Genomic DNA, 26,821 nt, shown 5'->3' with positions numbered 1-26,821 from the left:
CAGCAGCAGCACAGCCAGTGTGAGGACAGATGCCCTGGATGGGGCTCCCTTTGGCCGGCCCGGTCCCACAGTCTGTAATACATGACATCTAACATTCAATGGGAGAGCACAGGGCAGAAACCAAGAGGAAGGGCATACAGACTGGGGAGGCACCACAGAACTTCCAAACCCCTTTGAGCAGCTTGTTTTTGTTTAAGTAGAGAAAACAATGAAGAAAGTAAATTAAATGATGGAGGAATTCCAGAGAGAATTGGAATTTGCATAGCACAAACATTTAGGAATGTCTGCAAACCCCAAGCTTCCTGCCCATGGCAGGTCTGGGTACAAGGCAGGGGAGAGGGAGGTTTAATTCTAGGTGAGGGCCAGGCGTGGTGGCACAGGCCTGTGATCGCAGCATTCTGGAGGCTGAGGCAGGAGGATGGCTGCCAGTTCCAGCCAGCCTGGCCTACGTAGTGAGACCCAATCTCAAACAAACAAACCAAATCCTAGGTGAGCGGGGCAGTCCCAGCTACCTGCTGCTTTGAAGCTGCTGTTAATGCCTAAGAGTGCTAGGGGCCCTGGGGTCAGCTGGGAGGAGGGAGCCACAAAGTAAGAGGACAGTGGAGGCCCCTGGGGCTGGGCCTGTCCTCCTAGGTCACAGGGGTCCCATTTCTTGCCCCTTCTCTCCTGGGTGCCTACTGGGGGTTTTGCTAGCAGCTGGGGTTGAGGGGCTGTGGAAGTTACTGGAATCAGGATGGAGTTGGTTGCATCAACCCTGTCAGAATAAATGAATACAGCTGGAGGTTGTGGAGGAAGGGTTCACATGGGACTGCCTGATTGTGATGGTCACAAAGGTCACTGTCTGTACACAGGTCGCCACCACCTTGCACTAAAGCACTTCTGTGAGGATATCTGCCCATCAACTGTCTGCTCAGCTGGGAATCAAACCCAGGGCCTCACTCATACTAGATAAATGCCCTAGCACTAAGTTACATCTCCAGCCATTTTATTTTTGGGGGGGTTTTTTGGGTTTTTAAAATTTTTTTTATTTTTTGGTACCGGGGATCAAACTCGGGTCCTTGTGCTTTCGAGGCAGGCGACGGAACCACTGGGCTAAATCCCCGGCCCTAGCCATTTTATTTTTTATTTTGAGACAAGGTCTCTCTAAATTGGATGGATTTGAATTTGTGATCCTCCTGTCTCAGCCTCCCGGAGTGCTAGGATTATAGGCATGTGCCACCACTCCCACTTTTGATTCTGTGGCCAAGGACTACCATTTCAAAGTAATTTATGGAATCCTCCTCATTTTTGCCTTAAAAAGACAACCTCACCGGGTGTGGTGGCCATGCTTGTGATCCCAGGACTCTGGAGGCTGAGGCAGGAGGATCACCATGAGTTCAGGGTCAGCCTGGGCTACACAGTGAGTTCAAGACCAACATAATTGAGTTCAAGAACTACATAGTGAGACCCTGTCTCAAAAAAAACAAAACCCCTCCCCCTTTCTCAACCCCTTTGAAACATCATAGTTACTCTAGCATATGTGTTCTCATCCCAGCCCCTCCTCTTTCCAAATGAAAACCATTAGTCATGCATGGTGGCACATGCCTATAATAATCCCAGCACTGGAGAAGCTGAGGCGGGAGGATCACCAGGAGTTCAAGGCCAGCCTGGTTACACAGCAAGATCCACAAAACAAAAAAACTCCCATTATTTGGAGACTCTTATCTCTGTTACTCAGGTTGACAAGGTGACAAGGTCAGTCACACAGGTGCCCAAAGTCCAAATCGGTGCTGAGGAGGCAGCTCAGCATCACCCAGTCAGTCACCGCTCTTGCCCAGCTGGGCCAGGCTGTCTGGAGCTCAGGGAGGGCCCCTAGTGCAGGCCGCCCCGCACAAGCCTTGCGTTGCTGTGGGTGCACTGTAGAGTTGCAGCGGGGCGGGGCTGGACCGGCGCCTCTGGAAAGGGCTGGTGAGTGTGGAGTGAAGAGGAGGCTGGAGGGAGAATTCGCAGGCTGACTGAGAAAGGGCGCGCCCAGGTTCCCGCTGGCAGTGGTGGACTTATGGAGGCAAGGGCGAGGATGAGGACGCAGGACTACGACTTGGGAGGTCCTGGCGGGGACTGTGGGCTCAGCGATCAGAGCCACAGCTGGGGCACAGCTGAGAGGACTGAGTAAGAGGTGCAAGCGCGGGCCTCGGGGCTGAGTCCACACACCGGAGAGAGGGCGCTGTTCAGATGCTGAGACCCTGCTCCCAGCCCCCAGCCCCGCTTGATGTGCCCATCCCTCCACCGGGCCCCTGGCTCCAGTTCTTTCCTTAGGCCTCAGTTTCCCTGTGCCAGAGCTGGGGTCACCACAGAGCAGCCTCAGGAGCTGGGCGTGGCCCTGGCCCTGCACCCAGACTGCAGTAAGCCCTGCACACGTCACATGCTCTGCCCTGACGCACACTTCTTGTGCTCCCCCGAGGAGGTAACTGTTCTTAGCCGACCCGCCTGCACCTTCCTGGGTGGAGGGGTGTCGCAACTTAGCACAGGTCCTTTTGACCAACAGCCTCAGGAGGATGGGCAGCCACCATCGCTCGGTTCCACAGGGTACAGCTCCTGTGAGCCTGGGGACCCGGGGACAGCAGCAACACTACGGCCAGTGGCAGGCCACACTGGTGCCCTTGAGTGGAACCAGCTCATCCTCTGGCCAGGACTGTGAGGGCTTCTGCATCCACCTTCCCGGGAACCCTGGTCAGCCCCAGTGCTCTCTCACCAATTCCTGAGTCTGCTGAAGTCCCAGGGTCTCACCTGCTGGGCCTCATGGTGCAGTTGGCTCCTCCCAGGAAGAGACCAGAGGAGCCTGCCGGGCATGTGGCCTGGGGAAGTCCCTGCCCACTCTGGCCTCTGTTTCCCTTTCCAGCACCACAGGGCTGGTGTGCAGAGAGCCCTGCTCTCCTGTGGATGGCTTCAGTGGCAGGGAGTCACACCGCGCCTAGATGAGCTGCCTGCCACGGCCATGCTGGCCACTCCACTGGGTATCTGCAGCTGGCAGGTGGGGACTGCACTCTGCTCATGCATCCAGGTCCACGGCGTGTCCTGTGTCTGACCCCGTGGGGCCAACAGCTTGTTCACACCCCACCCTCTTGAACCCCCAGCATGGCCATGGGCATCAAGGCAGGCAGGAGCCCTCAGCACAGATGGTCCTGGTCATCCTTGCTGCTTCTGAAACTCCGAGTGGATGGGGACTGGCAGCTGGAAGAGCTGAGGTTTGGGCCCAGAAGCCCATGAGGAGGCTGGGTGTGAGCTGGATGACTCCAGGACGTCATCCAGCCCTTCCCAGATGGACCCCAGAATGAAGGCACTGAAAGTCTGACGGCTTAGTCTTTTTTTTCAGTACTAGGGATCCCCCCAGGGCCTGTGTTTGTGAGGCAACCACTGTGTCACTGAGCTATGACCTCAGCACTCCCCCATCTTTTTTTTTTTTTTGTACCGAGGATTGAACTTGGGACGTTGCACTTGCAAAGCAGGGGTCAGAACCACTGAGCTAAATCCCCGGCCCCTCCCTCATCTTTTTGAGGCAGGGTCTCGCTAAACTCCCAGGCTGTCCTCAAATTTCCCATCCCCCTGTCTCAGCCTTCTGAGTACTGGAATGACAGCTGTGCACCACCACATCAGGTTGAATTCTGGCTCCTTTAAAAGGATGGGATATGGGGTCGGGGATTTAGCTCAGTGGTTTCGCCACCTGCTGCGCAAGCGCAAGGACCCAAGTTCAATCCCCCATACCAAAAAAAAAAAAAAAGGATGGGATATAACAAAACAAAACAAATTATGCAAACACGTGGAAATTAAGCAACACACTATTGAATAATCAATGGGTCACAGAAGAAATTAAGAAAGAAATAAGATAGTTCCTAGAATTAAATGATAATACCAGTACAAGGTATCAGAAATTAAGGGACACAATGGAAGAAGATAAGAGGGAAGTTTATAGCAGTGAATGCCCACATCAAAAAAACAGAGAAACCCCAAATAAATATCCTAATGATGTACCTCAAGGCCATAGAGAAACAAGAGCAACCCAAATCCAGAACTAGTACAAAGAAGGAAATTATAAAGATCAGACCAGAAATCAATGAAATGGAGACTAAAAAAAAAAAAATACAAAGACTCAATGAATTGAAGAGCTGGTTCTTTGAAAGAATAAACAAACTAGACAAACCCTTAGCCAATCTTACCCAAAAAAGGAAAGAAAAGACACAAATCAATGCAATTAGAAATGAAAAAGGTGAAATCACAACAGACACCAAGACACCACTGAACTCCAGAATACTGTTACCAGCTACTTCACATTCATATGCCAATAAATAAGAGAACTCAGAAGAAATGGAGAGATTCCTAGATACATATGAATTACCAAAACTGAACCAAGAAGACTTAAAAATCCTGAATAATCCAATAACAGGCAATGAAATTGAAACAGGAAAGAAACAACCTATGAACAAAGAAAAGCCCAGGTCCTAATGGATTCACAAGAACTTCAGGGAAGATTTATTGCCAATATTCCTCACACTCTAATGAAATTGTTGCAGTTTATGACCATGGCACAGCGCAAAGGATGAGAGATTACTCAGAGTCAATATCCAATTCAAACTCCAAGAGGGCCCAGAGGGCCTGGTCTTAACTGAGACCTTTCAGCATGAGAGTCTCATAAAGAATCCCAAACTGAAGCTTCTATGGCTTTTTATTGATAGAACCAGGAAGCAAGGATACAGGACAAAGGAAGGATATCGGTGTAGGGATTCATGTAGGGGACGGGAAGGACAGGGTAAGTTCAGGGTGGTCTGTTACGTGACTGACCTTAGGGCCAATCTAACAATAGATTGGAGTATGGGGAGGATGAGGGCCAGAGCCTTAAGGCAATGTATTTGATCTTACTTGGACTTGTGGCTCTGTAGACTATCCTTTAGTCTCTAACCGTGCATTCTGGGAGGTTTTGGGTATGTGGCTCCAAAAGTCCCTCACCTCTGCATATCTATCTCGTACATACCTCTGGCCAATGCCCCCACATGAAATCAAAAAGGACGGAGTACTCCCAAAGTCACTCCTGGAAGTTAGCATTACCCTGATTCCAAAACCAGACAAGGATCCAACCAAAAAAGAGAACTACAGGCTAATCACCTTAATGAACATAAATGCAAAAATCCTCAATAAGATACTCGTAGACAGAATGCAATGAATCATCAAGAAGATCATACATCATGACCCAGCAGGCTTCATCCCAGGGATGCAAGAATGGTTCAACATATGCAAATCAATAAATGTAATTCATCACATAAATAGAAACAAGGACAAAAGTTACATGATCAATCTCAGTAGATGCAGAAAAAGCCTTTGACAAAATCCAACGTTCATTCATGATTAAACCCTGAAGAAAATAGATACAGAAGGACCTCATCTCAGTCTGATTAAAGCCATTTATGACAAACCTACCATTAACATCCTGTCAAATGGGGAAAAACTGAAAGCTTTCCCTCGAAAATCAGGAACAAGACAAGGGTGTCCACTATCATCACTTCTGCTTAACATAGTCCTCAAAACATTAGCTAGAGCAATCAGGCAAGAGAAAGAAAAGGGATACATATAGGAGAGGAAGAAGTAAAAATGTCTTTATTTGCAGATGACATAATCCTCTACTTACAAGACCCAAAAACATTCCACTAAAAGACTCCTAGAATTAATAACAAAATTCAGCAGTGTAGCAGGATATAAAATCAACACACACAAGCAATAACATTTCTATACCTTAATCATGAACTCACTGATAAAGAAATTAGGAAAACAATGCCATTCACAGTAGCATCAAGAAAAATTAAACACTTAGGAACTAACCTAAGGAAGTGAAAGACCTCTACAATGAAAATTGTATCACTCTAGGGCCAGGGATTTAGCTCAGTGGTTCCGCTGCCTGCCACACAAGCGCAACATCCCGAGTTCGATCCCTGGTACCAAAAAAAAAAAAAAAGGAAAATTTTATCACTCTAAAAAAGGAGATTGAAGAGGACATCAGAAAATGGAAAGATGTCCCATGTTTCTGGAAAGACAGAACCAGTATAGTCAAAATGGCCATACTTGAGCTGGGGATGTAGCTCAGTGGCGCCATGCCTGCCTGGCAAGCACAAGGTCCCGAGTTCAATCCCTGGTACACACACACACAAAAACAAACACACAAAAAAACCCCAAAATGGTCATACTTCCAAAACTGATACACAGATTGAACACAATCCCAACCAAAATACCAACAGCATTCCTCACATATCTAGAGAAAACAATCCAAAAATTCATATGGAACCAGAAGAGACCCAGAACAGCAAAAGCAATCCTGGGTAACAACAGCAAAGCAGGTGGCATCACAATCCCAGATTTGAAGTTATATTACAAAGTTAAAATGATAAAAACAGCATGGATAAAAACAGAAATGTGTTGGGCGGGGGATTTAGCTCAGCGGTTTCGCTGCCTGCTGCACAAGCGCAAGGACCAGAGTTCGATCCCTGGTACTGAAAAAAAAAAAACAACAGAAATGTGGATCAATATTGGAAGCAGAAACAACACCAGACACATTCAACTATTTGATCACTGACAAAGGGGCCAAAACATACACTGCAGAAAAGACAGCCTCTTTAATAAATGGTGCTGGAAAAATTGGATGTCCACATGCAGAAAATTGAGTCTAGCCCCATTTCTCTCACCATGTACTAAGCTAAAATAAAAATGAATCAAGATCTAAATGTTGAAAACAGAAGCAATCTGCTGGAAAATAAACTAGGTAAACTCTTTTTATTTTTAATGCTTTATTTTTATTTTTTATTTTGGTACCGGGGATCAAACTTGGGTCCTTGCGCTTGCAAAGGAGGTGGCGAAACCACTGAGCTAAATCCCCAGCCCTTAGGTAAAACTCTTGAAGACAAAGGCATAGGCAAGGACTTTCTGACAAAACCCCAGTGGCACAAGAAATAATACTGAGAGTCAACAAATGGGATCATGTCAAATTAAATAGCTCTGCACAGCACAGAAAACAAAAACAGAGTAAAAGGACAACCTACAGAATGGGAAAAATTTTGCTGGCTTTTCCATGGACAGAGGACTAGCATCTAGAATAGATAAAGAACTCAACAAAATTAGAAACCCCTCCCAAAATAAAAGGCCAAATTAAGAAACAGGCAACTGAAATGAACACACTTCTCAGTACAGATGGTCAATAAATACATGAAGAAATGTTCAACATCACTGGCCATTTGAGAAATGCCAATTGAAACAACACTGAGGTTCCATCTTACTTCAGAAAGAATGGCTATCATCAAGAAATCACATGGCTGGGGATTTAGCTCAGTGGTTTCACCACCTGCCTTGCAAGCGCAAGGACCTGAGTTCGATCCCCACTACCAAGAAAAAAAGAGAAATCAAATAATAACCAATGCTGGTGAGGCTGCAGGGGCAGGAGGCATTCCTACATTGTTGGTGGTAATGTAAACTAGTACAACTTCTATGGAGATTCCCTAAAACACTAAAAATAGAAATTCCATTCAACCCAGCTATTCCTTTTTTAGGTATCTTTCTGAAAGAGTTAAAGTTACTTTATTACTGTGACACCTGCAAACACATACTTACAGTGGCAAAATTCACAATAGCTAAATCTCAGAAGCAGCAACAGATGAATAGATAAAGAAAGTGTGGTATTTATACACAATGAAGTACTATTCTCCCATAAAGAAGGATAAACTTAAGGCATTTGTAGATAAATGAATGCACCTTGAGACCACAATGTGAAGTGAAATAAATCATACGCACAAGTTTAAATATCCCACAGTTTCTCTCATATGAGAAATACTAAATGTAAGTAAAGAGCAAAACAAAGGATAGACAATAGGAAGTAGTGAGATCTTTTTCAAATGGGAAGGGAAACAAAGACATGGGGAGAGGGAAAAAGGAATTTTAAAAAGAATAGGAGAAATAATGGAAAGAGCTTTTTCAAATGGGAAGGGGCATAAGAATTGGAGGGAAGAGGGAAGAGATGAGAGGGGAAGGAGACAAGAATGAAGATGTGTTACGTAAAATATACAGACCTCCCACAATAAATGTAATCATTATGTACTGCAAACATGTACTAATAAAAACAGAAAAGTATTCCAGGGTTGGGGGCGGAGTGGGAGCACATGCCTATCAGCCTACTCAGGAGGTTGAGGCATGAGGATTGAAAGCTTGAGAATAACCTAAGCAGTTTATCAAGACCTTATCTCGGGCCAGGGATTTAGCTCAGTGGTTTCACCGCCTGCTGTGCAAGCGCAAGGACCCAAGTTTGATCCCTGGTACCAAAAAAAAAAAGACCTTGTCTCAACGTAAAAAGAGCTGGGAATGTTGCTCAGTGATAGACTTCTCCTGGGTTTAATCCCCAGCACCACCAAAAAAAAAGAAAGAAAGAAAGAAAAATGGGCCATACCTGGAAAGACTCCTGTCTGTCTCCAGGAAAGTACAAGTCAAAACTACAGTGAGAGGGCCGGGGATTTAGCTCGGTGGTTTCGCCGCCTGCTGCCCAAGCGCAAGGACCCAAGTTCAATCCCCGGTACAAAAAAAAAAAAAACTACAGTGAGATTCTACTCCATACCCTCTAGAATGGCTAGGATTAAAAGGAAAATACGTGCCAGTCCAGCTGTTGTTGTTGTCGGGGATGTAAAATGGTAGAGCCACAGTAGAAGCCGGTCAGTTCCTTGGAAGCTTATGCACAGAATGCTACAGGAACCAGTTCCCACCCTAGGTTGTCTATCCAGACACCCATCAACCAAAACCCACATGGAATTTCACACTCACACACAGCAGCACACTACTCAGCTACACGAGAGAACAACACATGCCACAACTGGGATGAACCTTCCACATGATCTCACAAAAAGCCAGACACAGAAAGCCACATGTCCTGTCACCCCATCTCAACCAGTCATTGAAGCAGGCACTGCCACAAAGGCGAGCTGGAATGACAGCTGGTAGCTGTGGGGTCCCCTGTGGGGTGATGGAGATTAGAACCGTGTTGCCAGTCAGCCTGGGCTTCATTCCTTCAATTCAGATGGAATCTGTGCATTGGCAAAGTGCAGCTCTGCTAGCCGTCGTGATGTCACCAGATGACACCAGGTAATGCTGGACGCCAATAGTTGGCACAGTCACTCTCTGGCTGTCACACCTGAGGCTCTGAGGCCAGCCTTTGCCAGACACCATAGGTCGACTCAACCAGGTGCTGTCTCTGCTGCTGGCCTGAGCTCTTCAGTGCTAACAGCTCTGAATGTTTCTTGTTTTTTTTCTTTAAATAACTGCTCTCTCCATGCTACTCAGGATAAAAAAATGCTGAGTAGATCTATAGGACTCTTGAAGCTCACACTATCTGAGAAATATGTCACAGGACCACTGCAGCACAAGCGGCTCCCCAGATGTGGCTGGGCAGTGCTCAGTTAGCAGCAGCCGGCCTGTGTCAGTGAAGGGCGGGGCTGAAGCTTGCTGTGCATGCTGGGTATGTGGATAAAAACCCAGATCCCTCCCTTCCTGATCCTTCCCACTGCAGGGTACCCCTTTAGCCACAGAATCCACCAAAGTGCAGGAGTTGGGGCGTGGCTGCACTCATGCTGGAGTGGAGAATAATGGTGTCATAGCCAAGGAGGAGACTGAAGCACTGAAGCAAACTGTCCCAGTCCACTGGGGGCAAGTGGAGGAATAGGAAGTGAGGGGGAGGCCAAGCCACACCCCCTCCAGCAGGTACAGGGCACAAACAGCCAGGTGCTTTTCACCTGTCTCAGGCAGAGGTGGCAGTTTCACAAAGTTATGAATTGGACTGAACTGAATGCTTTAAATGTTAATTTCGTCCCTCCTCAGTCTGAAGCAGTTACTGAATATGGACCATCGGTCTTTTACAACCCCTTAAGGATAAGGGACTGTGGGCCGGGGATTTAGCTCAGTGGTTCCAGTGCCACCCTTGAAAGCACAAGGTCCTGAGTTCAATCTCTGGTACCAAAAAAAAAAGGGGGGACTGAAGTCTCAGAGGGACATGAGTTAGAAGAAATAAAGTTAGGTAGAAAGGAGACAAGGAAATTGAATTTATTTTCCAGTACTGAGGATCGAACTCAGGACCTTACGCTTGTGAGGTGCCACTGAGCTAAATCCCCATTTCTAGGAAATCTAAACTTTAAAAATTGTATTTTAAAGAAAAACTGCATCTTCAGAACAAAAGCCCAGTGTATTTACTTTGTTTCCTTCTCCCAAAAGAGCAAGCCTGGGTAGCACCCTTTCAGCTGCAAACTGGTCTGTCCCTTCCCTTTTACTTGCAAATGGTCCTTTTTCACCCAGAAAGGGACCTCCCTTTTGGCATTTCCACAGGAATAGCTCATTAAGGGTGGGACACCCTCTCCCACCCTCTCCCACCCTCTAAGCCTGAGACTACAGATTACCAAATTCCACGGATTTCTGCCTCCCAAAACACGTGAAAGACCCGCAGTTGCCTACTGTATCACGCCACATTTCTCTGGGCACCCGCACCCCAGTCTTGAGTGCGTCCTGTATCTCCAACAAACCTTTCTCATGCCTCTTTTTAAAAAATTGTTAATTTTATATTCTATGACTTTGACCTCAATTTTAAAACAGATGCCGTAGGGTCCCTGGAAAATGAGTGCCATGGTGAGACATTTCCTGCAGTGCTGAGCTTCTAGGCGATCCCACATCCCCACAAGTTTGCTCTGCAGCTCCCAGCTCTGTGACTTCACCCAGGTCCTGCACGTCCCAGGAGCAGAGCCCAGGATTCCAGGAGGGTCTTAGGCATCAGACAGGGATAGGCCCTCGGTGGCGTCAGCCCATAAGATAAGAACACATCAAAACTGGCTGAAGGTGCATCTGAAGAAGGCCAGGCCTCAAGATGGAGACGCAATGGCCTGGCTTGGGAGCCTCCTAAGGGATAAACAGTAACTTGAGATTCCACTGTAATTAGCACTACCAGGTCCAGGAAGTCCAGATAGGCATACCAGCGGGTGACCAGAACATCTGGACCCATCCCTTCCCCCAAATGCCTTCGTTCTATGTTAGAAGTTATAGGTAACCTGAGACTGATGATGCTAGCCATGTACCCTTGCTACATGCCTCATTCTCTATTGCAGTAGTGTCAGCTAAGTGACTATACTTGTAATCCTATCGGTGGGGTGTAGCTTGACCCACGTTGTACTCACCTTGTGATTTTGCTCTCTGAAACATTCTTGGAAAAGTAGCCTCGGCAGCAATCCCTTTTGGGACCCCCCTGACTCTCAGGAGCTTTCTCAATAAACATTTCCTACTCTTGACCTTCTTTGTCCCTTGGAATTCATTTTTTGAAATTCAGGGGACACAGACTCCATAAGTCTGACATCCAGCAAGTTGAACTTATTTTTCCCCATTGCCCTACAAACCCACCACTGCCCTGCACTCCACCGGCCGACTGTCCACCCAGGAGCCTGTTCCCCCGCCCTGTCCCCTAGGCCTCACACCCTCCACACTTGCCCCACCCTGGGCATCCCATAGCTCCTTTCTCTGGCTGTCCACCAGGGGGCAGTGGTGAGTTCCCGATGGCAAATTCACACCCCCCCCAAGTCTGGCCTTGGGGCCGTGGCAGAGATTGAAGGAGTTCCCAGTCTGTTGCCAGCCAAAAGGTTTCAAGGCTGTGACCACTTCTGCCATGGGGCAAAGCCTACTGCAAACTCCAAAGACATCGGTCCTAAGTCTGAGTGCCCAGGCTGCAGCTCGAGGGCAAGTCTTCCCAGCATCTCCCCTGTCCCAGGGTTCCCTCCAACTGAAGCCCTGGAACCTGGCCTGAAACTAGGAACCACTGGCTCTTGCCCTTGAAAGAGACTCTGAGTCCCTGCCACAGTCTCAGTGTCCACATTTTTGATGAGAATCCAGGGCACAGAGTTTCCCCAAATGGAACTCTAGGAACCAAAGAAGGTAAGAAGTTACAATTGAATCCAGGAGCTCCAGCTCCTCTGGACTCTGAAAAAGAGTCCTGAGGCGGCACAAAGGACTGTTGGCTCCCGAGGCTGCAAAGAAAAATCTCCAAATCTAGGTGAGAATTAATAGCAGATTCCAGGGAGCGAGCTGCCAGATATTGGGATCCTGGCTTCTGCTGGCAGAGAGGCGACATTCGCAAAAGTCACATCAAGTCGACCTCTGGCTGTACTGGGGGTAAAATGTCACCCGAATCTGTGTAGAGTAATTGTCCTTCCCCAGGGGATGGAATATTCTTTTCATCTGGACAGCTAGCAGAGAGCTAGTTTTCCATGAACCTCAACAAAGAACTCCGTCTTCCAACTTTGGGAGAAAACAAGCCTGCTGGGAGAAATGACATTCTAAAGCTTAACACTCCAATAGTTTTTCTGGAAATCATACTACTTTCTGACCAGACGTGCCAGGGACACCATCCCAACACTCCCCACTTTTTAAGAGCATAGCAGCCCTGGCAGGAGTCTGCAGTGCTTGGGGAGAACTGCTTTGCTCTCTCTCCAAATGGCACCCACCCCCTTCGGGCCTCTGTAGCTCTCGCATTAGTTTGGCTGGAAACTGGCAGAGCAGCTGTGCGGGGACTTGGCCAACATCTCAGGCAGTCCTCAGGCCACTGCCCCAGCTGTGCCCACTCTGTAGGCCCCAGCCCCAGCCCTCAGGGCAGCTCTGAGGCCCTCGGGTGACCTCACAGTTCCACAGTGAGCCCTCCGGCCCTTGCTGCCTTCATTCCCAGTCAGGTGAACACACTCTTTCCTCCTGAGGTGTCCTCCCCCCACATCCCCCCACCCAAATTCCTGCCAGCTGGTTTGCCTCTCCCCTGTCCAATTCCCTAAGACATCCCCCTTTCATGCAAGAGACAGAGTCCCCATGGCCCGAGTCTGACCTTGAGTAATAAACACTGGGTGACCAGCGGTGTTTTCCTGTAGAACCAGGGTCAGGTCAATGCTCCAGAACGCTGAATGCTGGTCCTATACTAGGTTTGAACCCAATTCCTCTTTGGTGTCCTGGATTTCCCAGTGAGGGTGAGCAAGGAGAAACTGGCGTGGCTCAGTGGATGAGGGGAATGTTGAGCCCTGAGGCTGTAACAAGACAGGGGACTCAGCCCAGTAAGCAGCTGTCGTCAATCCACCTCCAGGGGTACGCACCTGGACCACATTAGGCCCTGGAGCAGGATGACGGTGGCGGGGAAACTCAGGATGGCCCCAGGGCAGCCCTTCCCATTCCCATTCGGACCATCAGCACCAGGTGACTATGCTCCTCCCCCAACGGGAGCTGCCCCCAGCGTCTCCTTCTGTATCTGGAAACACAGGACGTGCACTAGCAAGCTCTGCACTCTGTGCTGAGGGGCTGGGACTGCTGGAAGGGGACCCTGCCAGTCCTCCAAAGGTTCATCACATGGTGTCGTACAGTGGGGCAAAGTTCCTCTACCCCCTCCGGTGGGGGGGGGGGGAGCTCCAGGTGGGGTTTGGAGATCTGCAAGAAGAAAAAGTCAGATTTCAGGGCTGAAGACAACATTTCAAAAATCTGGCTTTAAATAAACGTAGAATTAAAAAAAGAGAGTGAGCGCCCGGAGCCTCCAGCAGCTGAAATTAGAATCAGCCAGCCAGCCCTGGGCAGGGAAGCCATCTGCGAAGCCGAACGTCAACGTCTGGGCTTCTGACTCCGCAGGCAGAGTGGGGATGCCAGGCACAACGCTGCCGTCTCCGGAGTGCAGGGTCCCCGGGGACACACAGGCCACTTCCGGGGCGTCCCCCAACTTCAGATTCCGAACAAGCTCCCTCCACCCGCGTCCCAAAACACCTTGCACATTACTTTTAAGGCAATTCAAGTCAGGGTAAGGGTAGAGAGGTAAGAAAACAAGGATACGCTTTCCTGTTCGGGGGTAAATGAGTTATCTTACTGAGCGTGATGCAAAGTTTGTCTTCTGTCTTTGTGGGGAGGGAAGGGGCTGAGTGACCACAGAGCCCACGCCCCTCCCCGGGCCCCAGGAGCAGCGGGTGCACACAACAGCCCTGAGCTGCTCCTGGGTAGCGGCTGCTCTCTGTGCCCTCGCCCTTCAAAAGTCCTGTGGTGTGCAGCGCTGACGCCATCTGGACTTCCGCCCACCCCATCACTGAGCCCTCCCACCGCAAGTCTCTGCACCCATACAAGGCTTCCCTTGCGGGCCAGGCAGGATGGTACCATACCATGGGCACCCACCCATATCCCCCACCCCAAACTCAGCCTGGCCAGAGGTGCCCAGCGCACCTAACCCTGCCCCGCACTCTCCCCACCCACCTGCCTGGGGCTGAAGCAGGCAGTGCCCCGATCCTTGGGCACCGGAATCCTTTCTCCGGACCCAGGTCCTCCCATCTTACCCGACCCCACAGCAGGGCCCGGTGGGTGCAGTGGGCTCCCAGCAGGCCTGTCACCTGCCCGAGTTATTTAAGTCTGCATTGTCAGTTAATGTATTCTGATAGGCAAGTGGGTGACCGAGCTGGCAGACAGGATGACGCTGAGATGTGGGAGAGGAGGAGAGGCGCCCGAGGAGACGTCGAGGCCCGCTCTCACCCCTGCACGCACCCTCATGCTGCCTCCCACGGGGACTGGAGTCACGCCGCCGACTCAAGGTGCAGATTACATAAGAGGGCCAGTTGCTGGGGAACCTCTTTCCAAACCTCACCCTACAGAGGAAGGCCACAGCTCCTGTCCCCTCAATGCTCAGCAGAAGGGCCCTCATTCCTCTGTGCTGGGCCTGGGTGGGGGGCTGGGGCTGGAACTTTCTAGGCTGCCTTTAAGAGTGGAGGCTGGGGGCCGGGGATTTAGCTCAGTGGTTTCAAGCTCAGTGGTTTTGACGCCTGCTGCGCAAGCGCAAGGATCCGAGTTCGATCCCCGGTACCAAAAAAAAAAAAAAAAACAGTGGAAGCTGGATCACAGCAGGAAGGGGCCAGGTGGGGACCCTCCTCCGCACTCACACTCCAGGTGCCCGAGGGACAGGCAGCATGGGACATCGCAGGCTGTCAGGGGCCCATCTGCCCCATCTATGGCCGGCGAAAAGAAAGCCCTTGAAGCAGAGGAGGTCAAGGGTAGTGAACCCCAGACGCAGTCTAGGCGGCCAGCCACCAGCTGGACCTCCACACTGCGACCTTGGCTTTCGTGGGCAGTGCGGCCACGGTCACAGCGTGCACTGTACCAGCTCATAGACTGGTCCCTCTTCGGAGTTCCGGCCTCCAATGTGCTCCCTGACCAGCTGTACTGAGCCCCGGGGCCACTGCTCCGTCTTCAGATCCCGAAGTGGGCAGAGGGGATGCAGGGTCCCACAGATTCCAGGGTGGGACACCGGCACTCACCTTCAGGCCCCTACAGTCCTGTGCCAAGACCACTGCCCCCTTTAATGAAGTTAATCCCAAAATAGTTTTAGGTTTCCCTAAATATGCCTGTAAGAATTCACACACCCCTAGAGGGCTGTGGCACATCTGCTGTGGTTAAGCCAATGCCTACACATTATCACTAAGACAAGTTTATTCAGACTTCTCCAGTGTCCTGTCCAGGGTCCCACACAAGCTCCCATGTGACCTTCAGTTGTCCTGTCTCCTCTTGGCTGCAGTTTCTCAGACTTCTTTTGTCTTTGATGACCTTGACAGTTGTGATGTTTCTCTCACCATCAGATGGGTTTGGAGAGGAAGATCAGAGGCAGAGCGTCCACAGGTCCTATCGCATCCAGAGCCTGATGTCTCCATGACCTCTCAGTGGTGTTGGTCTTGCCACCGAGCAGATGGTGGTGAGGTTCCTGGCTAGGAAGCTGCTCTTTCCCCCTTCCTTAGTGTGCTCTCGGAAGAATGCTTACACACAGCCCGCAGGTAAGGAGGGAGTGGGCTCCACTGCCTCAGGCACCCTCACTTTTTAAAGGGCAGCCTCTAACAAATGGGACTTTCTGGGCAGCACTTGGGCACTCTCTGGAGATGTCCCATCCAACCTAACAGCAGCAGCGCTCTCTAAAACATATTGAGGGCTCAGTACTCACCAGGCCAGGGTCTCTGAGAGCCTTGGCTCCTCCCAACATCGCTTTGCAGCCTAACCCTAACCTCCATTCATGGCCACTCGGAGAGTCTGTGAAACCTGCCCAGCAACCATGGGAGCCCCATCTTGCCCACAAAGGAGAGGGAGTGACAAGCTCCTAGAACTAACTCTCCCCAACCTTCTTCTCCCCGCAAGCCTGCTTCCCAAGCTGCATCCCCCCTGTACCCCTGCAGAGTAGATCTCACCCTCTCCTCACCCCTGTAGGTGACAGCTTGCCATGGAACCATGGTCCTACTCTACACACTGGACAAAGGGGCCAAGATGGCTCCTGTGCAGGCAGGGAGCAGGACTCCCAACTGGGTAGCTCCCCTCCCAGGGCATAAAGCAGGCAGTGAGCTGTTCAGCTTCTCCGGGAACCAGGAGAGCAGTGTCCCATGCAGTGTGCACAGTTACCTTCCAGGGACCAGGAGTGCTGGGAGGGAGCAGGCAGCAAGGCCAGGGACAGCAGAGAGCACACACCCGGCCCTCCCAACACTGTCCCGGAAGCCTGAGTGAACCCGGCTCCTGTGCCTTCCATTCTCTTCTGCTCCGGAACTTTCTGGTTATGATTACAAGAGCTTCAGTCCAGGTCTGGGGAAAGAAGGAGGAGGAGCTCTGCCTGGGTGGCTCCTTCCCTTGGAGAGACAGTGAAGCTGCCAAGGAAGGGGGTGCAGAGTGCTCCCTTGACAGGAACAGGCTGTTCCGGGTTCTCAGACCAAGGGCCACCCTCTCAGGCCAGCTCAGCCAGAGCCAGGTGAGGAGGTCAGAGAGACAGGGAGAGCGGTGAAAACAGGTTAAAGTTTTGCTGGATGGACTCGTGTTGAGCAAAAACTCACAATCCTTGTGCCTGCCTTGCCAGGAGAACAGCTTGCTTCAAAGGCAAAGGCTGTCATCCTGTAATTAAATCTGAGACCCCCCCCCTTCCTACGTGACGTTGAGATGAAGCCACTTACATAACACAACTAAAAATAAGCTGCTGGAGACATTGCATGATGGTGCTCCCCGTCCCTAGCCTGTCCCCCATGCTGCCCACCAGTGCTGCTGACCTGGGGTCAGCATCGGAGCTCGGGGGTCAGGTCTAGGTATGAGGTCATTCCTGCCTCTGCCCCCAGCTCACCACTCTGTGTGTGTAGGGTCCGAGGCTGGAACAAGGGGCAGTGGACTCTCAGGTTCAGAGCTGGGGGCCACAGATCTCCATGGCTACAGTCCCCCTTGCTAACACCATGCCAGCCAAGGAAGGACAGTCATAAGACAGATCGAAAGCTGAGCGTATGGGTTCCCGTCTGTCTCTGTGCTGGGTGATTCCCGAGAGGAGCTGCTCATTTGCAGAAACCACCTCCAAGCCCCACCCGGGAACCTGGACTGTGAACTCCGCCCCTGTCCCCACCACAGAGCCTGAAGAACAGGACGCTAATCTGGGGAGAGGCAGAGGGTCTGGAAGGGCGTGGCGGCTGGCAGTCTTGCAGGAGAGGGGTGTGGGGAGAGCCCAGTCAACCCCACTGCCCAGTCTAACAGAGCCAGAGAGGCAGGAACAAGATAGAGTCTGCAAAGGGCTTGAATCTCTCCAAAACTCACAGGGTTTTGGCCAGAGCAGCCTCAAGGTGCCACCTCAAGCCGGTGTCGGGCAGTCTGTGGACACTCAGCCCTGCAGCCTGCCTGTCCACTCCCAGGACCTGAGTGCCTACCCTTGGTACCCATCCCCCCACACTATTTTTTTTGTCATTTGTTTTCTTGAGGCAGGGTCTCCCTTTGTAGTCCAGGCTGGCCCTGAACTCACTATATAGCCCAGGCTTGCCCCAAACTCACGGTAATCCTCCTGCCTCATCCTCCCGAGTGCTGGGATCACAGGCGTGCGCCATGACATCTGGCTCACACACACACTATTAAAAGGGGCTGCTACCTAAGTCGGAAAGGCCTCAGTGGTGGCTGGTGAAGTCTCCCCTGGGGCTAGGACTTCCTTCCATGAGCTGAAAAGGCAGGAACTTGTCCCTGGAGGTGCAAGGCAGGAGCAGGCAGGCCTCATGGGCTCTCCCTCGTCCCCCATTCCTAGGCAATCCTGCCCAGACCTGCCACCAGCCACAGTGTCTTTTCTCAGTGTTAGGTGCCATGTGGGATGCGTGTTCATTTTCAGGAAGGCGGGTGTTCTGATGGGCCTCTTCTCTCTGCAGCCTTCTGTTCCGGCCTCCTGCCCAGCTGCCAGGTGGAGAGGCAGGCCCAGCCCAGAGGCTGCTGGAAGGCAGCCTGGGCTCTGAGTCTCTCAGGTCACCACAGGTGAGTGTGCCCCCTGGAACACTCCCAGGGTAATCACGGGTAAGGCGATCCGGTAAAGTCTGTGGGAAACTTGGTGGAACAGGCCTGGACCAGGGAAACTATTTTGGAGGGGCTCCCCTGCCCTCTCTTGTCTGGAGGCTGCAGGGAGTTGAACCAAGACCTGGAGATGAATTCTCCACAGGCTAATTTCCCTATCCCAGAGAGGAGGCCTCTTGTCTTTGCTGCTAGGCAGGCAAAAAGTTGCACCTCTGTGCCCACCAGCTCCAGGTTGGCTCAGGTCAGAAGGACCAGTCCGAGGGCCAGGATGGTAAGTGGTCCAGTGGAGTGGGCACTGGCCCAGGCAAATGGAACAGGGGAAAAGAAGAGCTTGAGACTTATTAGTCTCCTGAGTCAATAAATTCTCTCATTTGTGAGAGCCAGACAGAACTGGCTGTCACTTGCAACCAAAAGAATCACAGAAGAGAAATGCACAGCGGTGTACCTCAAGACACTGGAGGCAGTGAAGAACAGGAGAAGGCCAGTGTCCGAAGCTGAAGGAAGGGAAGCCAGGCAGAGGCGGCTTCCCGGACCCCACTTCCTTTTCCCCTCATCCACATGCAGCCGCGTGGAGGACGGGACCTGCCTGAGCTTCCGGCTGCCTGTCTGGGGCTCTGACAGCCCCCCTGTGGATCTGTGTCCTCTGGAAGCCTGTTCTTGTTGAAGGAATGAACGAGTGGCCGCCTGTCCAGGAACGGGATGCAGGCGGAGAGTGTCAGGTTTAATCACATGAAAACATTCAGATCTGGTGTTTTACAACGTAAAGCAAATCATTCCTCTGTGTTCGTCTAATTTATGTAAATATCTCCCCAGTGGTACTGTACTGGAACCCGGGGCGCCAGCCTCCTCGGCAGAGCTTCTAAGGACCTTCCCTAAAACACCCGGCTGGGCTCGCGCTCCTCCACCTCCCCGCCAGGGACCCCCTCCCTGTCCCCACGGGGCGCTTCGCCTCCCGTCCCCCGTCTCCCTCCCCAGGTCCCCCAGTCCTCGCGGAAGAATGCTGCGCTCAACCTCCACTCTCCAGATCCTCCCAGAGCCCTCTTTCCCACCAGAATCCTAGGCCCAAGGCCCCCCGCCCGCCTGCCCATCTCCCGCTGCCGCCCGAGGGCCCACCCTACCCGGTCCCAGTCGCGGTTCTCCTGGCTCCCCGAAGGCCCGCCGGGTAGCCGCCCGCCTCGAGGACCAACCTGCGGACTAACTTGCCCCTCCGCCTTCCTGGCCTCACGACCAGACCCCCGCAGCGCCAGGCCGAGACCCCAGCGGGTCGGCCGCCGGGCCACTGCCCCACGGAGTGCCGCCTCCGCGCGCCTCCCCCCACCTTCTGCGCCTTCTTCCTGCGCCACCCCGCCCCCGCTCCCCGCCCCCAGCCCGGCTGTCGCCGGGCCCCCTCAGGCTGCTCCGGGGCCCCAGCCCACGCCGCGCCTCCGCCTGCTTCCCCGGATCGACGGCGCCGCCGGTCAATCGCCGCCGGGAGCTGACCTTCGGGCCACGCCCCTGAGCCCGCCCTCCGCCCGCGCCCCCGGAACTTACCAATGGAAAAGGCGGTGCTGTAGCGGGCCTGGCGGTTGCCTAGCATCCGCGAGGCTGGGCGGGGGCGGGCGGCCGGGGGCGGTGATCTGGGTGCGGCGGGGGCGGGGAGAGGGGAGGGGCCTGGGAGAGGCGGGGCCGACCGCGACTTATAAAGTCGGCTGCCGCCGGGAACTGTGCTCTGTGGTTTGGGTACGCGCCACTTTACTTCCCCGTGCAGCTGCCGCCTCCGCCGCCCGTTTCCCCGCTCTGGTCTGTGGTGCAGCCCGGACCCAAGACCATGTCCCTGTCACGCTCAGAGGAGATGCACCGGCTCACGGAAAATGTCTACAAGGTGAGCCCCAGCGCCTGGCAGAGTCCGCCTCCAGGCTCGGTCCCGACCGGGCGGCCTGGAGCCCAGTGGCCCGAGCCCTCCAGGATCTTCCTGCCCGGCCTCTGGGCGCGGGCGTGGTGAGCCTGGTGCTGGCCAGTCACAGGTGGCCGCGCCCGCCCGAGCCCCCTCCGCCCGTCGCGGCCCAGTTATGGCGGGCGCCCCCACCCCGACGGCGCTGCTCGGCCGCCGCGCGCCCCTCTGCGCGCCCGCTGGGCGTCTGGGGAACGGAGCCGCGCCCGGTCCGAGAGCCCTCGGGTCCCTTCCAAGCCTGGGGAGAGCTGAGTGGAGCGAGCTGAGGGGCTTCGTGGGGGCGGCAGGCCGCCGTCGCCCGTCACCCTGTGCCCGGTTGGAGTCGTGGGGCTCTTCCACTCGCGGTCACGCCAGCCCTTGGGCACTTTCTTAGCAGGCTTTCCCTTTCTACAACTCCCCGCGTTAGAGGACGTGGCCCAAGGTGGGAGGTCGAGCGCGGGCAGGTTGGATGGGTGGACAGATAATCCATCATCTTATGTAACCGCGGAGGGAGAAGACCAATTGTGTAGGAGGCTGACGCGCCTGCCTTGGCTTCAGATATGTGTTAGGAGTCGCATTCACGTCCTCATCTGTGAAATGACAGTTTCCCATGTAACAACCGCAGAGCCCCTGGAAGCCGACTCTCCACCCCCTCCCGGGCGCGTTTGTGCCTGTGTGCAGATGGACAGGCCCCGGGGTTTTTGTTCTTCAGCTTCCATTCCCTCAGTCCAGGCCCCCACCCCCAGCCACACAGCCCTGCTCCGGATGGCACCAGGCGGGCTGCAGCTCCCTGGGGCATTTTCTCAAGAGACAAATCCCTGCCCTGGCCGGTCCATGGCGTCCTTCTACAAAGATATGCTTTCTTTCACAACTGTGTCTGAAGGTTAAGTGAAAGGCTGGCGATTAGAGCAGCTGGTTTTCATATGGAGTTGCTGGTTCACGGCAGCTGAATGGGATTGCGACCCGACCCGTTCTCGGAGCAACAGTTTCTAATTGTGTTAACCAGCCATGGCTGTGCCTTTTAGCCCGTGGCCCGAGATCTCTTAACTGGCTCGCCCAGGCTGCCGACGGCCAGATGGAAGCTTCTGGGGTGGCCCCTTTGGTTTCAGCTGGAGTCCAGAGAGCAGATTATACTTTAACACAGCTTTTAATCAGGCTTTGAAGTTGCGGCTAGTGGGTCTGGAGGAATCCCGAAGGCGGATGGGGGTGCTAAGGCAGCTCTGAAGCCATGTTGGAGCTGCTGGTAAACAGGATTTGGAACAGCCTTTAAAAGGGTTTTATGTTCAGAATTGTGGGGAATCTGTGGCGTATGTGTACGTTGCTGGCTTTGTTGCTCCGTGGAAGCACATGCTGTCAAGGGAGGGAGGTTTATTAAATCATTAGTCATTAGTTCCATTACAGTTTGCTCGTTATTGTGGAGGTTGGAAGAGAAGTGTTGGTCACAGTCCCCCCCCCCCCACAGTTTTCCTGCTTCTGAATTGAAAAATTGAAACCATTAAACAGGAACTTTCACAGTGAAGACCGTGAGGGGTGTGTGGAGCGGCTTTGCTCCAGGGAACTCCGAGGGCACCCTTAATAACATCTCCGGACGTCAGCCTGCAGTTTCAGCGCTGCAGCTTCACCCAGACGCAGCTGTCATCGACCTGGGTGGCTGAAGGGAGGCTCATTGTGGTGGCAGAAACACTGTCCAGATCAGGGCACACGGGCGCTTTTCGTCCCTCTGGCCCAAGTATGGCAGGTTTGAGGCTTACACTAAACACATGGATTCTGTGTTTTGTACTTGCTGGGCCTGTGGAAGGTGTGCAGATGAGAGCCCACCCCCCCTTTCAGTACTGGAGATCGAACTCAGGTCCTTGTGCTTGCCAGGCAGGCGCGGTGCCACTGAGCTATATCCCCAGTCCTCCAGATGAGATCTTGATAGGATTGCTTTCAGGGTTGGACACAAACAGGCTGTAGGTGTCTGAAGGGCTCTTCTACTCTGGGGCTCCTCCTGCCCTAGGGACAGGCTCTACTCTACAAGGCTGTTTGATTAGAAGGTAGGGGGTTTGTGCTGTCCTCTGGGGCCCTGACTGTTGAGTCTTTGAGTCCTGTACTTTGTGTGTTGTCACTGGAAAGCTCACAGCACTGTGGCAGTGCCATACGGGTTGGGCAGCTTGGCACGTTGGCCAGACAGAAACCCAGAGGCACAGTCAAGAGATAGCCGAAGTCATCTGTGTGCAGATCTGGGCCGGTCCAGCCGGTCCAGGTACCGCTGTGCTCTGTCCTCTCTCGGGACCACACCGCCTATGGCTCCCTGCTATGGGCTGCTCCTTTGCCTGGGTTGGCACTTGCAGAAGTGCTGGCATCGCCTGTTGGAAAGGTTGGGATGTAGCCCTGCTCAGTGTCACCCGGTGGTGCGGCTCAGCTGTTTGCTTTGGCCCTTGCATTGCCTCAACTGCAGTTCTGAATGGTGTTTGCCTTGGCAAAGAAGGATGCTTGTCCTTGGCCCTGCTGATTAAAAATTCAAGAATAAAATGTACAGTTTTGATTTTCCTCCTGGAAGAATCCGTAACACAGACTTTGACCTCTTTCCTGGTGGCTCAGTTCCCTTGGGAGCTGTGTCCTCGGGGAATTTCATGAAAGATGAAGGGGGGGGGAATAGGACAGCTTCCTGATATCCCCTGGGAAATCACCCTTGGCCCCTCAGGCTTTGCCAGGGAGGACAGTGAGGAGAGGAAGACGAGGCAGCCCCTGGAATCCAGGGACAGAGTGCTGGGGTTAGGGTCTGCTGCGAACTCAGAATTAAAGCAGCCTGAAACCGAAGGACCCTCTGCACTGTCCTCCAAGTGCCCCTGCATGGAGAAGGGGGCTTCTTGAGCAGATGGCCATGGCTTCTGGTGGTCGTAGTCTTGTATCCCAGGAGAATGAGGAGCCAGCTCTGGCTCCCAGATGACCTATGACACTCGAGGGTGGCAGCTTCAGCACCTTCTTTAGCAATAGCGTTAGTGGCACCTGTTGATGCAGCAAGGTGGGAAAGCACCCTAGCAGCAGCAAGGCCCTATGGTGTTGTGGTCCCAGGGCCTTGGGCCTTGAGCAATGCAGTCAGGTGGGCACCAGAAGCCATCTGGTTATCTTCCTCACCATGCAGCTGTTGGAAGTTGGCCTGGCCTTGGTGCAGCTGTCCTGTGAAGGTGGCAGATGCCAGAGGGTTCCTGGAGCCAGTTGGGTTTGCCACCTCTGGTGTAAAGGGTCAGGGATAGCAGAGTGTGGGCAGCGGGCACTGGGCACCTGCCGCCACTTGTCCCTGTCACATCCCACCTACTTCTCAAGGTGGTTGTTTCCAGGATTTGTGAGAAATATGGGGAGCCCAGAACCCTTCTACTGACCATGAACCACAGTGAGACTCTTTCTTCCCCCTGCTTTTGGTTTTGTTTTGTTTTGTTTTTGGTATGGGAATTGAACTTGGGTCCTTGCCTTTGTGCAACGGGTGGTGAAACCACTGAGCTAAATCCTCTCCCCCATCCCACTTATTTTTTTGGTACCAGGGATTGAACTCAGAACCTTGCACCTGCGAGGCAGGCGTGGTGCCACTGAGCTAAATCCTTGGCCCTTCCCCTTTTTAATTTAATGTGATCCCCCCCCCCTTTTTTTTTTTGGTACCAAGGATCGAATTCAGGACCTTGTGCTTGTGAGGCAGGCACAGTGCCACTGAGCTAAATCCTGGTCCAATTTAATGTGTTTTTATTATTTGCCATACTGGGGATTTAATCCAGGGTCTTAGTCCTTTGCTAAATCCCCAGCCCTTTTTAAACCTTATCATGAGACAGGGGCTTCCTAAGTTGCCACATTGCCTGGGCTAGGCTCAAACTTGCAATCCTCCTGCCTCAGCCCCCCAGAGTACTGGGATCACAGGTGTGGACCAGCACATCCAGTGGTCCTCCCTTTTTAAGTAGTGCGGCCTATGTAGAGGTAAAGAAGTGGGGTCTCTGACTTGGCAGTGGAGGTGTCTACTGGATGGCTGCACACCAGGCACCCAGGCACCCTTCCACTGGGGAGGGTACCAGCCGTAGTGCTGTGTGTGCTCCTTGCCTGCATGCGTCATAGAGCATTGTCTGGGGCTAGCTTGTCATGCACCATCTTCACGCCGGATGGCTGGGCGGACCCTCTGCGTTTCTCTTACATCCCACATCGCCTGCCTTTGTCCTCCATCAACATTTTAGGGGTGGCTGTTCAGACCCGGTTCGCTTGGTAGGGGCAGACTCTGTCACAAAGACCTCTGAGCTGACCAGCATGCTCAGACCTTGTCCCCAGGCCATGTTCTGTAGGGTTTTAATTCTTGTTGGCTCTCAAGGTGCCCAGTCACTGTTGCTTGGGGTCGGTGATTGGCAGTGGGTGGTGACTGCCCTGTTTCCAGGTGTACCTGGGCCTCTGGGACATGGTTCTCTACAGTGTCCGGGCTGGGTTGGGACCATGCTTGCCTGTGCATGCTGTGTGCAGTTCTCAAGTATGTCTTTAGGGAGGTTGCTTGACCAGTGAGGGTGACCAGCTAGACTTGAGGTTCAAGGTCCGAATGATGATCAGTGCTGCTCTCAGCTCTTGAGGGCCACGGCCACTGTTAGGGGCAGAACTGGGGTGTGGGTACTCTTGGGAGCTGTGTTCTTCTTGTTTGTTTGTTTGTTTGTTTGTTGGTACCGGAGATCGAACTCGGGTCCTTGTGCTTGCGAGGCAGGCGGCGGAACCACTGAGCTAAATCCCCGGTCCCCATGTTCTTCTTGTTCTTGTGTTTGGGGACAGACGTTTCCAGAGGCCTAGGCTGTGGGGTGGGACTCGGCCCTTGGCCACAGGTGGCATAGTCTTGTAGGGGAGGACTGGCGTGTGGCATTGAGGAAACAGCTGTTGGGGAGGCAAAGGCCTGCCTCTCTTCTCACAGGTTGGTGGGTCTGGGCCCTACTCAAGAGTGGGAGCAGTGGGAGGGAGGCAGGGCTGGCCCATATCACGAGTCCCCGTGCAGCCTTGCTTGGCCATCTCTGCCGGCTATTCCAGGCGGGCATTGCCTGTGGCTGTCATTGTTGTGCTACCCAGCTGTTGATTGGTGTGGGGTGGCCTGGGCCTCTGCTGGCTAGGGTTGCTCCTACCCTCTTTCTGGGCCCCCAGTACGGAGCCAGTCTTGCCCCATGCTGTCTTCTCCCCTCTGTCCCAGAGATTTAACTTGAAGCCTCACAGTGGAGACGACTGTGTCCCTGGAAACCCTGTGCTTTGGGTGGCTGGGTGGCTGCCAGCCTCCCTGTACATTGCTGCGCTGTGATCCGCTGCCTGTGCCGGGGGTAATTACAGACAGGCGTGGACCGAGCTGGCACCTTCCTCCAACCTCCTGCCACCCCCAGCTCTGAGTCATGCAAGGCCCCTGATTGTGCCTGTACAGCTGCAAGATGATTCGGAACCACTCAATCCAGGGGAAAGGGAGGTGGAGGGGCACAGCTGCACCCCTGAGCCACACCCAGGGCAGTTCCAGCCAGCAGGTCCTCCAGCCAGCAGGTTGGCCTGGGCGTCCCCGGCTTCTGGTTTTTTTTGGTACTGGAGATCGAACTCAGGACCTTGTGCTTTCGAGGTAGGCGGTGGCACCACTGAGCTAAATCCCCGGCCCGTATGTGCTTCTTATAAACAGAAAAATTCTTTCTCCCCATGTGATATTCCCCGGAGAGACAGGTTTGGAAATTCAAGACCCATCTGGGTCCGTGACTGGGGGCACAATACTTGTTGATGTATTCCCAGGGCCTGGAATGGTGGCCACACTGTGACGAGGTCCGCTAGTACTTGGGGATGAGTGAGTTCCATTTCTGGACTTGACAGAGGCCACGCTGGGATTGCCACCTCCCTTTGCCATGCTGCTGCTTTGGTGGTCAGCTCCAGGAGCAGTGGCCCAGCCATCTGCAGGTTCCCTGGAGGTGGGTGCTCAGGCATGGGGCCAGCCAGTGTGGGCTGAGATGTCAGTGGGAGGTGCTTTGTCTTACTGTGTCCTTGAGGCTCTGGAGACTGGCTTGGAGGAGACCAGAATGGCTAGTGTAGCGTGGGGAGAGTGGGCTGGTGGGCCTGAGCCCATCCTTGCTTTCACAGCATGAGCCAGTGTGGTTTCCAAGGGGTCACCTTGGAAAGCTGGAGTCAGCTGAGGTTTGATGCTGGAGTGGGTCCCCTGCTTGCCAGGGTGTGGCAGCGCTTGGTTCCCCAGCTAGCTCCGTGCAGTAGCCTTGCTCCTCCTTCCCACCTACCTTGTAGGATTCTCCTCTGCTGCTCCAGCTTGGGTTGCCAGCCTCATCTTTGAAGATCCTGTCGTGTCCTGAAATTCCTGTAGAGGCTCCCTGAGGAAACCTTGCTGCCTTTTCTTTCTTCTGGCTGTGTGAGCTTGGTTGAGTCTCATTCCTCAGGGCCACAGACATAATGGGTGGGATGATCTAGGGTCCCTGGAGGTTGACATCCTCAGCTGGACGGCCAGAGTGGTGGGTCCTAGCTCTTCTCGTGGGGAGTAGGTTTGACACGTTCTACACGTCATGTTCTTGGGTGCAGGTGCGTGAGCTAGGA

At 53.1% G+C, this 26,821-nt stretch overlaps 1 protein-coding gene and 1 long non-coding RNA gene across 14 annotated transcripts in view; one reads left to right on the top strand and one right to left on the bottom strand.

Annotated features, from left to right (window-relative positions):
* Positions 1-1,571: 1,571 nt before the first annotated feature.
* Positions 1,572-19,668, bottom strand: LOC110345073 (uncharacterized). Of its 3 annotated transcripts, XR_015450186.1 has the most exons (4): positions 19,476-19,610; positions 14,290-19,041; positions 12,896-13,485; positions 1,572-12,339 (listed from the first exon to the last, which is right to left on the bottom strand). It is a non-coding gene; the product is annotated as an uncharacterized LOC110345073 (long non-coding RNA). The 3 variants fall into 3 exon arrangements; XR_015450187.1 differs by having other exon boundaries at positions 1,572-13,485; positions 19,545-19,668; XR_002388115.2 differs by having other exon boundaries at positions 1,572-13,485.
* A 365-nt stretch (positions 19,669-20,033) lies between these two features.
* Baiap2 (BAR/IMD domain containing adaptor protein 2) overlaps positions 20,034-26,821 on the top strand; it is a 66,351-nt gene continuing 59,563 nt past the window's right edge. For 8 of the 11 annotated variants that reach the window (XM_021241136.2, XM_004860909.4, XM_013078123.3 and 5 more), the window contains exon 1: positions 20,034-20,218. In XM_021241136.2, coding sequence (XP_021096795.1) covers positions 20,165-20,218 — 54 coding nt within the window. In that variant the 5' untranslated portion in view covers positions 20,034-20,164. The remainder of the gene's footprint in view (positions 20,219-26,821) is intronic. The other 3 variants (XM_087208320.1, XM_087208319.1, XM_087208318.1) reach the window with 2 other exon arrangements.

The sequence above is a fragment of the Heterocephalus glaber genome, unplaced genomic scaffold (genome assembly GCF_053883595.1).
Source record: "Heterocephalus glaber isolate CG9 unplaced genomic scaffold, H.glaber_assembly_v1.0 deba00000937, whole genome shotgun sequence".
Classification (NCBI taxonomy): domain Eukaryota; kingdom Metazoa; phylum Chordata; class Mammalia; order Rodentia; family Bathyergidae; genus Heterocephalus; species Heterocephalus glaber.
The sequence above is the reverse complement of the archived record's forward strand: the minus strand, read 5'-3'. Positions and strand labels throughout refer to the sequence as shown.